This window comes from Aphelocoma coerulescens, unplaced genomic scaffold (genome assembly GCF_041296385.1).
Source record: "Aphelocoma coerulescens isolate FSJ_1873_10779 unplaced genomic scaffold, UR_Acoe_1.0 HiC_scaffold_187, whole genome shotgun sequence".
NCBI classification, from domain to species: domain Eukaryota; kingdom Metazoa; phylum Chordata; class Aves; order Passeriformes; family Corvidae; genus Aphelocoma; species Aphelocoma coerulescens.
Genome location: NW_027183535.1, coordinates 154,255 through 166,915, shown reverse-complemented (window position 1 = coordinate 166,915; position 12,661 = coordinate 154,255). Strand labels below are relative to the sequence as shown.

General features: G+C 63.1%; 1 protein-coding gene across 1 annotated transcript; it reads right to left on the bottom strand.

Annotated features, from left to right (window-relative positions):
* Positions 1 to 8,782: 8,782 nt before the first annotated feature.
* Positions 8,783 to 11,824, bottom strand: LOC138101055 (tol-Pal system protein TolA-like). Its single transcript, XM_068998896.1, has 2 exons — positions 11,533 to 11,824; positions 8,783 to 9,940 (listed from the first exon to the last, which is right to left on the bottom strand). Exons 1-2 carry the CDS (start codon positions 11,641 to 11,643, stop codon positions 8,930 to 8,932), a joined length of 1,122 nt encoding a protein of 373 aa, XP_068854997.1. The 5' UTR covers positions 11,644 to 11,824; the 3' UTR covers positions 8,783 to 8,929.
* Between the last annotated feature and the right edge of the window lie 837 nt (positions 11,825 to 12,661).

The window sequence follows — 12,661 nt, the reverse complement described above, 5'->3', positions numbered from 1 at the left end:
GGCTCAGGGTTAATTTGAGGGGCTGAGGGTCAATTTGAGGGGCTCGGGGTTAACTTTTCAGGCTCAGGGTTAATTTTAGAGGCTCAGGATTCATTTGAGGGGCTCAGGATTCATTTGAGGGGCTCCGGGTTAACTTCTCAGGCTCGGGGTTAATTTGAGGGGCTCGGGGTCAATTTGAGGGGCTCGGGGTTCATTCCGGGGTGGCTCCGGGTGCATTTGGGGTGCCTCGGCGGTGATTTTGGGGGGGGGGGGGTTCCGGCCGCCCCGAGGGCCCCGCGCCGGTGTCGCAGGTGAGTGACCGCCGCGGGCCGGGGGGCGGGCGGGGGGGTCGCGGGGCGGGGGGGTCCCGGCGGGGCCGCCCCGGGGACGCTTTAGGGCCGCTCAGGGACACCGAGGGACGCGGTGGCGGGGGCGGGGGGGTGAATGAGCCCCCTCGGTGCCTTGCAGGAGAGGCAGCTTTCCGCCGTGGGTGCAGCAGACCCGGGTGTGATCTGGGGGGCCGGGGGGGTCCCCGGGCGGCCCCCGCCTCCGCCCCCGCCACCCCCGATCACGGCCAACGGCTGCGAGCGGCGCGGCCCCGCTGCTGAGCACTAACCCCCGCCCCGGGGGTCGCCGGGACCCCCCCCAAAACCACACCCGCACCCCCCCGAGTCCCCCCGACCCCCCCAGCCCTGGGGGAAAAGGGGGAAAGGGGAGGGCGGGGGGGGGGGGAACACCCGGAGACCCCCGGGGTGAGGAGGAGGAGGAGGAGGAGGAGGAGGAGGAGGGGCTCGTGCTGGAGGGGGGGGGTCCCCGTGCGAGGAATTTGGGGCGGGGGGGTTGCGCGAGGAATCGGGGGGGGGGTCCTCGTGCAACGGATCCTCGTGCAAAGGGCTCCTCGCGTGAGGACGGGGCGATGGGGGGGTCCCCGCGCGAGGATTTGGGGGTCCCCGTGCGAGGGCTCCTCGTGCCGCCCGGAGGAACCGGGACCAGGAGGAACCGGGACCAGGAGGAACTGGGGAGGGGGGGGCCCCCCCTCCTGTCACCCAGAGGAACTGGGGGGGGGGGGGGGCTCCTCGTGCCCCCGAGAAGAATTGGGGGGGCTCCTCGTGCCACCAGGAGGAATTGGGGGGGCTTCTCGTGCCCCCGAGAAGAACTGGGGGGGCTCCTCGTGCCCCCGAGAAGAATTGGGGGGGCTCCTCGTGCCACCAGGAGGAACTGGGGGGGCTCCTCGTGCCACCAGGACCAGCGCAGCGCTCCGTGCCAGGGTCCCTCGGGCCACCAAGAGGAACGTGGGGGGGGGGGAGCTCCTCGCTCGATCGCCGCCCCCCCCCCCGCCGTGTGCCACCAGCTCCTCGAGTGCCACCAGGGCCAGCCCGGCCCCTCGTGCCAGGGCCCCGCCGGTGCCACCGGGGTCTCTCTCTGTCTCTCTCTCTCTCTCTCTTTCCGTCACACGCGACCCCCCCCCCGCAGCACCCCCCGGGCACCGGGAGCCCCCCCGGACCCTCGTGCACCCACCGGGACCCCCGAGCATCGCCACCCTCGTGCACCGGGACGCCTCTTACCCAACCCCCCCGAGCACCGGGACCCTCGAGTTTCACCGTCCTCGTGCGCCGGGACCCCCCCCCCCCTCACGCATCAGGACCCTCGAGCTTCACCTCCCCCCTCCCCGTGCACCGGGACCACCGCACCGCCCACCCCCCCTCCCCCCACGCCGTGAGCCGCCGCCTTCCTCGTGCACCGGGACCCTCCCCCGGCGCACCGGGACCACCGGACCCCCCCCCCGCGAATCGCCGCCATCGTGCACCGGGACCACCAGAGACACACCCCCCCCCCCCTCCTCGAAGCACCGTCATTGTGCACCGGGACCCCCCCCTCGGGCACCGACACCCCCCCGCCCCCGCATCGTGCACCGGGACCACCGGAGACCCCTCCTCGAGCATCGCCATCCTCGTGCACCGGGACCCCCCCTCGGGCACCGACCCCCAACCCCCCCCTCGTGCACCAGCACCGGGACTGGACCCTCCTCGTGCACCGGGACCCCCCCCCCCCGTGCACTGACCCCCCCCTCAGCGTGCACCGGGACCGGAACCCCCCCTCGAACACCGGGACCCCCCCCCCCGTGCACCGGGACCCCCCCGGGCCGCGCCACCGTCGTGCACCAGGACTGGGACTGGACCCCCGACCGCCCCCCCCCCCGCCGTGTTCCGACCCCCCCCGTGCGCCGGGACCGGGCCCAGACCCCCCTTTGTGCCCCCCCCCCCTTCACCCCCCCGGAGCCGCGGGACCCCCCGGGAACAGCGCCGGGACTGGGGGGGCCCAGGAGTGGGACTGGGGGGGGCGCCCTGCGCTGGGGGAGGGGGGACAGGGGGGGTCCCCAGGACCGGGGGGGGTCCCTTGGGGCTCGGTCCTGTCCTCGGCCCCCCCGTTATCACCCGGGACCCCCCCGTTATCACCAGGGCCCCCCCCCCCTCGCCAACTGACCGGGGCCCCCCCACGCACCGGGACCCCCCCATTCACTGCCCCCCCCCCCTTCACCGACCCCCCCCAAAGCGCTGGGACCCCCCCCCCAATCCATGAGCGCCCCCAGTGCGCCAGGACCCCCCACTCACCGCCCCTCCCCCATCCATGGCCCCCCCCCCCCTCACCGCACCCCCCCCCAATCCATGGGACCCCCCCACACTCACCAGACCCCCCCCCCACTCACCACGCCCCTCCCCCCCTCGGCACCCCCCGGGCCCCCCCATTGATTGAACCCCCCCCGAAACGCCCCCAGCCCCTCCCCCCTCGGCCCCCCCGAGCCCCCGGCCCGCGTTGGGCCCCGCCGGGGCCGGGCTGGCTCCACCCCCCGGGGCCCCCCCGAGCCCCCCCCGGCCCCTCCGGGCCCCCCGGACCCCCCCGGACCCCCCCGAGCCCCCCCGGTGGGGCCGGGCTGGCTCCACCCCCCGGGGCCGCCGCTGCGCGGAGCCTTTCAATAAACGCGGATCGGTCTTGTAGCCACGCCCACAAAGGGGCGGGGCCGCGCCGGGCGGCCAATGGGGAGCGGGGCGGCGGGGAGGGGCCGCCAATGGGGGCGTGGGAAAGGGGCGGGGCCCGGGGAGGGGCGGCCAATGGGGAGCGGAGGGGGCGGGGCCTGGGAGTGGCGGGAAGGGGAGCGCGGGAAGGGGCGGGGCATGAATGGGGCGTGGGAATGGGCGGGGCATGAATGGGGGCGTGGGAAAGGGGCGGGGACTGGGCGGGGCATGAATGGGGGCGTGGGAAAGGGGCGTGGGAAAAAGGCGGGGCATGAATGGGGGCGTGGGAAAGGGGCGGGGCCTGAAAGGGGCGTGGGGAAAAGGCGGGGCATGAATGGGGGCGTGGGAAAAGGGGCGGGGCCTGGGCGGGGCATAAATGGGGGCGTGGGGAAAAGGCGGGGCATGAATGGGGTGTGGGAAAGGGGCGGGGACTGGGCGGGGCATGAATGGGGGCGTGGGAAAGGGGCGGGGCATGAATGGGGCGTGGGAAAGAGGCGGGGCCTGGGCGGGGCATGAATGGGGGCGTGGGGAAAAGGCGGGGCATGAATGGGGTGTGGGAAAGGGGCGGGGACTGGGCGGGGCATGAATGGGGGCGTGGGAAAGGGGCGGGGCATGAATGGGGCGTGGGAAAGAGGCGGGGCATGAATGGGGCGTGGGAAAGGGGCGGGGCCATCGGTGGGAGCGCGGGAAGGGGCGGAAAAGGGACCCCGTGGGGACACCGGGGGTCCCAAATGGTCCCAAATGCTGCTGGACCCCAAAACCGATCCCAAAGGATCTCAGATCCCAAACCCCGCTGGATCCCAAACAACCCCAAATTACCCCGAATCCTGGGTCCCAAATGATCCCAAATCCTGCTGGATCCCAAAGAACCCCAAACAATCCCAAACCCCAGAGCCCAAATGCTGCTGGACCCCAAAACCAATCCCAAAGGATCTCAGATCCCAAACCCCGCTGGATCCCAAATAACCCCAGACGATCCCAAACCCCAGAGCCCAAATCCTGCTGGACCCCAAAACCAATCCCAAAGGATCTCAGATCCCAAATCCTGAGTCCCAAAAATTCCCAGATCCTGCTGGACCTCAAAACCAATCCTAAATGATCCCAGATCCTAAATACTGCTGGATCCCAAAAAATCCCAGAGCCCAAATGCTGCTGGATCCCCAAAACCAACCCCAAAGGATCTCCGATCCCAAATCCTGGATTCCGAACAATCCCAAATTACCCCAAGTCCTGGATCCCAAATGATCCCAAACCCTGCTGGATCCCAAATAACCCCCAAAACCAACCCCAAATGACCCCAAATCCTGGATCCCAAACAACCCCAAATTCCAGATCCTTCTGGATCCCAGGAAACGATCCCAAATCATCCCAAATCCTGAATCCCAAACAATCCCAAATTACCCCAAGTCCTAGATCCCAAATGATCCTAAATCCTGCTGGATCCCAAGAAATAATCCCAAATTTTCTCAAATCCCAAATCTTGAGTCCCAAAAATTCCCCTGGACACAAATTCCTGCCGGACACCCAAAACCAATCCTAAATGATCCCAGATCCCAAATCCTGCTGGATCCCCAAAACCAATCCCAAAGGATCTCAAATCCCAAATCCTGGATCCCGAAAACACCCCAGATCCCAAACCCTGCTGGATCCCAAATAACCCCAAACAATCCCAAATCCCAGAGCCCAAATCCTGCTGGATTCCCAAAAACAACTCTAAAACCCAATCCCAAATCGTCCTAAATCACGGATCCCAAAGAATCCCAAAGAATCCCAAATAACCCCAAACGATCCCAAACCTCAGCCCCCAAATCCTGCTGGACCCCAAAACCAAATCCCAAATGATCCCAAATCCTGGAACCCAAACAATCCCAAACTCCAGCCCCCAAATCCTGCTGGATCCACTGAACCGATCCCAAATGACCTCAAATCCCAAATTCTAGATCCCAAAAAATCCCAGATCCCAAATCCTGCTGGATCCCAAAAAACCCCAAATCCTGCTGGATCCTGAAAAACAATCCCAAATGATCCCAAATCCCGGATTCAAACCAATCCCAAATGACCTCAAATCCCGAATCCTGAATCCCAAAAAACCCCAAATAGTCCTGGATCCCAAATCCTGATGGATCCTAAAAAAACCCTAAATCCCAGAACCCAAATCCTGCTGGGTCCTGAAAAACAATCCCAAATGATCCCAAATCCTGGATCTAATCTGATCCCAAATGACCTCAAATCCCAAATCCTGCATCCCAAACAATCTCAAATGATCCCAAATCCTTCTGGATCCCAAATCCCACCGAAATCCCGGATCCCAAATCCTGATGGATCCTAAAAAACAATCCCAAATAATCCCAAATCCTGGATCTAATCTGATCCCAAATGACCACAAATCCCAAATCCTGAATCCCAAAAAACCCCAAATGATCCCGGATCCCAAATCCTGCTGGATCCTAGAAAACAATCCCAAATAATCCCAAATCCTGGATCTAATCTGATCCCAAATGACCTCAAATCCCAAATCCTGCATCCCAAATAACCCCAAATGATCCCGGATCCCAAATCCTGCTGGATCCTAAAAAACCCCTAAATCCCAAATGATCCCAAATCCTGCTGGATCCTAGAAAAACAATCCCAAATAATCCCAAATCCTGGATCTAGTCTGATCCCGAATGACCTCAAATCCCTAATCCTGCATCCCAAATAACCCCAAATGATCCCGGATCCCAAATCCTGCTGGGTCCTGAAAAACAATCCCAAATGATCCCAAATCCTGGATCCAAACCGATCCCAAATGACCTCAAATCCCGAATCCTGAATCCCAAAAAACCCCAAATGATCCCGGATCCCAAATCCTGATGGATCCTAAAAAAACCCTAAATCCCAGAACCCAAATCCTGCTGGGTCCTGAAAAACAATCCCAAATGATCCCAAATCCCGGATTCAAACTGATCCCAAATGACCTCAAATCCTGAATCCTGAATCCCAAAAAACCCTAAATGATCCCGGATCCCAAATCCTGCTGGATCCTAAAAAACAATCCCAAATAATCCCAAATCCTGGATCTAATCTGATCCCGAATGACCTCAAATCCCAAATCCTGCATCCCAAACAATCCCAAATGATCCCAAATCCTTCTGGATCCCAAATCCCACCGAAATCCCAGATCCCAAATCCTGCTGGATCCTAAAAAACAATCCCAAATAATCCCAAATCCTGGATCTAATCTGATCCCAAATGACCACAAATCCCAAATCCTGCATCCCAAAAAACCCCAAATGATCCCGGATCCCAAATCCTGCTGGACCCTAAAAAACAATCCCAAATAATCCCAAATCCTGGATCTAATCTGATCCCAAATGACCTCAAATCCCAAATCCTGCATCCCAAACAATCCCAAATATTTTTTGGGATTATTCCCCCGCCCTGACCCCTCCCCAACCCCAAATCCCGGCTTTTTGGGGACGGGGCTGGAATTCCCACGGGAATTCCCGGGAATGGGGCCGTAAATCCCAGCCCTGTCTGTGACCTTGGGATCAGATAAGGGGGTGTCGCAATCCCCTTAATTATCCCATAAAAGGGCTGGCGCAATCCCCTTAATTGCCCCATTAAACTGTCGAAATCCCGGTAATTATCCCATTAATTATTAATTAACAGGGACGGGTAAATGAGGCCCCGGGTGCTGAGGGAAAATCCCGGATCGGGATCGATCCCGGCTGTGCCAGAGGGGGAGGAATTTTCCAGGGTTTTCTCCATTCCTCCCCCCCCCCAAAAAAATCCCAAATCCCCGATAATCGCAAATCCCATAAAACCGCAACAGATCCCAAATAATCGCAAATCGGTGAAGTCCCAAATTCCATCCATTCCCAAATCCCACAGACCGAGCCCCGTCAAATCCCAAATCCCATCAAATCCCATCAAATCCCGTCAAATCCCCAAATTCACCCGGAAAACCTCCAAAATCCACCCGGAAAATCCCAAAATCTACCCGGGAAACCCCAAAATCCACCCGGGAAAACCCCAAAATCCACCCGGAAAACCCCAAAATCTGCCTGGAAAACACCGGAAATCTCCTGGAAAAGCCCCAAATCCACCCGGAAAACCCCAAAATCCACCCGGGAAATCCCAAAATCCACCCGGGAAACCCCAAAAATCCACCCGGAAAACCCCAAAATCTGCCTGGAAAAGCCCCAAATCCACCCGGAAAACCCCAAAATCCACCCAGGAAATCCCAAAATCCACCTGGGAAACCCCAAAAATCCACCCGGAAAACCCCAAAATCTGCCTGGAAAACACCGGAAATCTCCTGGAAAAGCCCCAAATCCACCCGGAAAACCCCAAAATCCACCCGGGAAATCCCCAAAATCCACCCGGGAAATCCCAAAATCCACCCGGGAAACCCCAAAAATCCACCCGGAAAACCCCAAAATCTGCCTGGAAAACACCGGAAATCTCCTGGAAAAGCCCCAAATCCACCCGGAAAACTCTGGAATTCACCCCAAAATCAGAATCCACCCGGGAAATAATGGAATTGCCTGGAAAACCCCAGAATGCACCCGGAAAATACCGGGATTCACCCAGAAAATCCCGGAATTCCCCCCAAAATTCTCCCGACCGTGAGAAATCCCAGCCCAGACCGGGGAATTTCCATTTTTATTCCCATTTGGGGCCGGGGTGGGATTTTCCCGAGGCCGCTCCTGATTCTCTGAGAACGGATTGGTCCCAGAGCTCACAAATTTCCCATAAATTCACCCCAAATTCCCACAAATTCACCCCCAAATTCCCACAAATTCACCCCCAAATTCCCACAAATTCACCCCAAATTCCCCATGATTTATCCCCAAATTCCCCACGAATTCTCCACGAATTCACCCCAAATTCTCCACAAATTCACCCCAAATCCCCCATTAATTTTCCCCAAATTCTCCACCACTTATCCCCAAAGTCCCCACAAATTTCACCCCAAATTCCTCACGAATTGTCCCAAATTCCCCATGAATTTACCCCAAATTCCCACAAATTCACCCCAAATTCCCCATGATTTATCCCCAAATTCCCCATGAATTCACCCCAAATTTCCCATTAATTTTCCCCAAATTCCCCACGAATTATCCCAAATTTCCCACAAATTTCTCCCCAAATTTCCCACAAATTCACCCAAATTTCCCAGGAATTCACCGCAAATCCCCAGGAATTCACCCCAAATCCCCCCGAATTCACCCCAAATCCCCCGAATTCTCCCCAAATCCCCTGAACTCTCCCCAAATCCCCCCTCCCATCCCAAATTTCCCTGAATTCTCCCCAAATCCCCCCGAACTCTCCCCAAATCCCCCGAACTCTCCCCAAATCCCCCCGAACTCTCCCCAAATCCCCACAAATTCACCCCAAATCCCCCCGAATTCACCCCAAATCCCCCCTCCCATCCCAAATCCCCCGAATTCACCCCAAATCCCCCGAACTCTCCCCAAATCCCCCCTCCCATCCCAAATTCCCCAAACTCTCCCCAAATCCCCTCGAACTCTCCCCAAATCCCCCCGAATTCTCCCCAAATCCCCCGAACTCTCCCCAAATCCCCCCGAACTCTCCCCAAATCCCCCCGAATTCATCCCAAATCCCCCGAATTCACCCCAAATCCCCCCGAACTCTCCCTAAATCCCCCGAACTCTCCCCAAATCCCCCCTCCCATCCCAAATCCCCCCTCCCACCCCAAATTTCCCCCCCGGCCCCTCCCGGAGGATTTCCCTCTCCCGGCCGTCCCCAGCTGCCCCCAGTGACGTCACCCAGCAATTCCCGTCCCCGCTCGGGACAATTTTAATGAAAATCCCCCCAAATTCCCCAAATTCTGCTCCAACCCCACAGCGGGGGGGGGGAGGGGCCAAGTGACCCCCAGCGACGCCCCGGCCGCGATGACGTCACCGCCCCATGACGTCACGGCGGTGACGTCACCGCCTCCGCAGCAGCCCCGGGATGTCCTCGATGGCCTCCCGGCACCTCGGGGCCACCTCGGGGCCACCGGGGCCGCTCACCAGGAGGTCGCGGAGGTGGCCGAGGGTCCCCAGCAGGTGCCGCGAGGCCAGGCTGGAGCTGGCTCGCCACAGCCGCTCGGCCTCGGCCACCGCGGCCACCGCGGCCTCGGGGACGTCGGGGGACGCCGCGTCGGTGGCCCGCGCCCCGTCCAGGGTGGCCTCGATGGCCCCGAGCCGGCGCAGCAGCTCCAGGGGCAGCGCCGCGGCCTTGGTGCACGCGGCCACCAAGCGCCCCAGCGGCCCCAGGGCCGCCTCCGCCCGCCGCTTCCTCGTGGCGGCCGCCCTCGCCTTGCTGGTGGCCACCGTGGCCTCCTCCATGGCCTTGGTGGCCGTCGCCACCTTGTCGGTGGCCGCGGCCACCTCGGTCTCGTACTCGGCCGCCGCTGAGGCCAAGGAGGCCTTGTCCGGGCCCTGGTCCGGGCCCTTGTCCAGGGCTTTGCCCAGGGCCTTGCCCAGGGCCTCCAGCAGCTGCCGGGTGGTGGCCACCAGGCTGTCCCTGGCCGTGCCCCAGCGGGCGATCTCGTCCCCCAGGTCCCCCGCGGTGGCCGCAGCGGTGGCCTCGGCGGTGGCCTCGGCGATGGCCGCGTGAGCGCAGGCCTCACAGAGCTCGGTGGCCTCCCTGACCGCCTGGGCCCATTTGTCCGCCACCGTGGCCACCGAGTCCCGCCAGGCGGTGGCCTCGGCTGCCACGTGGGCCCAGGTGGCCCCCTGGCCGGCCCTGAGGGCGGCCAGGGCCTGGCCCAGGCGGGCGCTCCCCTGGTGGTCCAGGGTGTCTTGGAGGTGACCGATGAAGGCCACCAGGCCCTTGTGCAGGGACCACGGGGACACGGCCAGCTGGACGTCCCCATCCGCCCCGGCCACGGCGGCCGCCAGCTCGCCCAGGGTGGCCACCACGGCCACCAGCGACTCCAGCAGGGACGGGGACAGCTGGGGAGGGGACAGGGGAGGTGTGGTGGCACTTGTCCCCTGCCGGGGTCCCCTTTGGCCCCTCCCTGCAGGGCTCTGCTGTCCCCTCTGGGCACCCACCCTGCCCCCGTGTGCCCCCTGTCCCCTCCTGCCACCCCCTGTGTCCCCTCTGTCCCCTCCTGCCACCCTCTGCCACCCCCTGTGTCCCCTCTGTCCCCTCCTGCCACCCTCTGCCACCCTCTGCCACCCCGTGTCCCCTTGTCCCCTCTGTCCCTCTGCCACCCCCTGTCCCCTCCTGCCACCCTCTGCCACCCTGTGTCCCCTTTGCCACCCTCCTGCCACCCCTGTCCCCTCCTGCCACCCCTGTCCCCCCCGCCACCCTCCTGCCACCCCGTGTCCCTTTTGGCACCCCCGTTCCCTCCTGCCACCCCGTGTCCCCTTTGCCACCCTCATCCCTCCTGCCACCCCCTGCCACCCCTGTCCCCTTTGCCACCCCCTCTCCCTCATGCCACCCCCTGCCACCCTGTGTCCCTTTTGGCACCCCCTGTCCCCTCCTGCCCCCCCTTTGTCCCCCTGCCACCCTCCTGCCACCCCCCTGCCACCCCTGTCCCTTTTGGCACCCCCTGTCCCCTCCTGCCACCCCTTTGTCCCTCCTGCCACCCCCTGTGTCCCCTTTGCCACCCCCCTGCCACCCCCATCCCTCCTGCCACCCCCTGCCACCCTGTGTCCCTTTTGGCACCCCCTGTCCCCTCCTGCCCCCCCTTTGTCCCCCTGCCACCCTCCTGCCACCCCCTCTGTCCCCTTTGCCACCCCCCTGCCACCCCCTGCCACCTCTGCCACCCTCTGTCCCCTTTGCCACCCCCTGTCCCCTCCTGCCACCCTCTGCCACCCCTGTCCCCCCTGCCACCCCCATCCCTCCTGCCACCCCCTGCCACCCTCTGTCCCCTTTGCCACCCTCCTGCCACCCCTCCCCCTCCTGCCACCCTCCTGCCACCCCCTGTGTCCCCTTTGCCACCCTCCTGCCACCCCCATCCCCCCTGCCACCTCTGCCACCCTCTGTCCCCTTTGCCACCCTCTGTCCCCTCCTGCCACCCTCTGCCACCCCTGTCACCCCTGCCACCCCCATCTCTCCTGCCACCCCCTGCCACCCTGTGTCCCCTTTGCCACCCCCTCTCCCTCCTGCCACCCCCTGCCACCCTGTGTCCCTTTTGGCACCCCCTGTCCCCTCCTGCCACCCCCTGTGTCCCCTTTGCCACCCCCTGCCACCCTGTGTCCCCCCTGCCACCCTCCTGCCACCCTGTGTCCCTTTTGGCACCCCCTGTCCCCTCCTGCCACCCCCTGCCACCCTCTGTCCCCTCCTGCCACCCTCTGCCACCCCCTGTCCCCTCCTGCCACCCCCTGCCACCCTGTGTCCCTTTTGCCACCCCCTGTCCCCCCTGTCCCCCCCGCCACCCCCATCCCCCCTACCCCTCCTTGTCCCCTTTGCCACTCTGCGTCCCCCCCCCCCCGGCCACCCCCATCCCTCCTTGCCACCCCACTGTCCCCTCTGCCACCCCATCGTCCCCTGTGCCACCCCCTGTCCCCGTGCCCTCCCCGTGCCGGGGCTGTCGCACCTCGGCGCTCTGGGGGGTCTCCATGGGGACACCGCGGGGACGCTCCGGGAGCGCTGCGGGGACGCGCTGGGGACGCTCTGCGCACCCTCGGGGGGGACACTCGGGGGTCATTCGGGGAGGTGGCGGTGCCAGGGGCGGGGCCTGGGCACGTCACCGCCCCCCGGCCGCCGCCCTCGGGGGCACCCCGGCTGCCCGATGTCCCCAAAAGGTGTCCCCGATGTCCCTCCGATGTACCCAGCAGGATCCTTTGGCTTTTGGGGGCACCTCGATGTCCCCAAAAGGACCCCAAAGTCCCTCCCCCCAATGTCCCCCGTGTCCCCCCAGTGTCCCCAACAGGACCCCTTGGTTTTGGGGGCACCTCGATGTCCCCAGAAGGACCCCAAAGTCCCTCCCCCCAGTGTCCCCCTGATGTCCCCCCAATGTCCCCAGCAGGACCCTTTGGCTTTTGGGGGCACCACGATGTCCCCAAAAGGACCCCAAAGTCCTCCCAGTGGGACCTCAGTGTCCCCAACAGGTCCCTGATGTCCCCAGCAGGACCCTTTGGCTTTTGGGGGCACCTCGATGTCCCCAAAAGGACCCCAAAGTCCCTCCCCACAATGTCCCCCGTGTCCCCCCTATGTCCCCAGCAGGACCCTTTGGCTTTTGGGGGCACCTCAAGTTTCCAATGTCCCCAAAAGGACCCCCAAGTCCCCCCCAATGTCCCCCCCAATGGGACCTCAGTGTCCCCAACAGGTCCCTGATGTCCCCAGCAGGACCCTTTGGCTTTTGGGGGCACCACGATGTCCCCAAAAGGACCTCAATGTCCCTCCCCCCAATGTCCCCCGTGTCCCCCCGATGTCCCCAACATGACCCCTTGGCTTTTGGGGGCACCTCAATGTCCCCAAAGTCCCCAAAAGGACCCCAAAATCCCTCCCCCCAATGTCCCCCGTGTCCCCCCGATGTCCCCAACAGGACCCTTTGGCTTTTGGGGGCACCACAATGTCCCCAAGAGGACCCCAAAGTCCTCCCAGTGGGACCTCAGTGTCCCCAACAGGTCCCCGATGTCCCCCCAATGTCCCCAACAGGATCCTTTGGCTTTTGGGGGCACCTCAATGTCCCCAATGTCCCCAAAAGGACCCCAAAATCCCTC

What these genes read in the sequence shown, in the direction of transcription:
- LOC138101055 (XM_068998896.1), bottom strand. Translation starts at nt 11,643, where the DNA reads ATGACCCCCGAGTGTCCCCCCCGAGGGTGCGCAGAGCGTCCCCAGCGC. An exon ending in AGACCCCCCAGAGCGCCGAG is followed by an intron (nt 9,941 to 11,532) that starts GTGCGACAGCCC and finishes TCCCCTCCCCAG; the next exon opens with CTGTCCCCGTCCCTGCTGGA.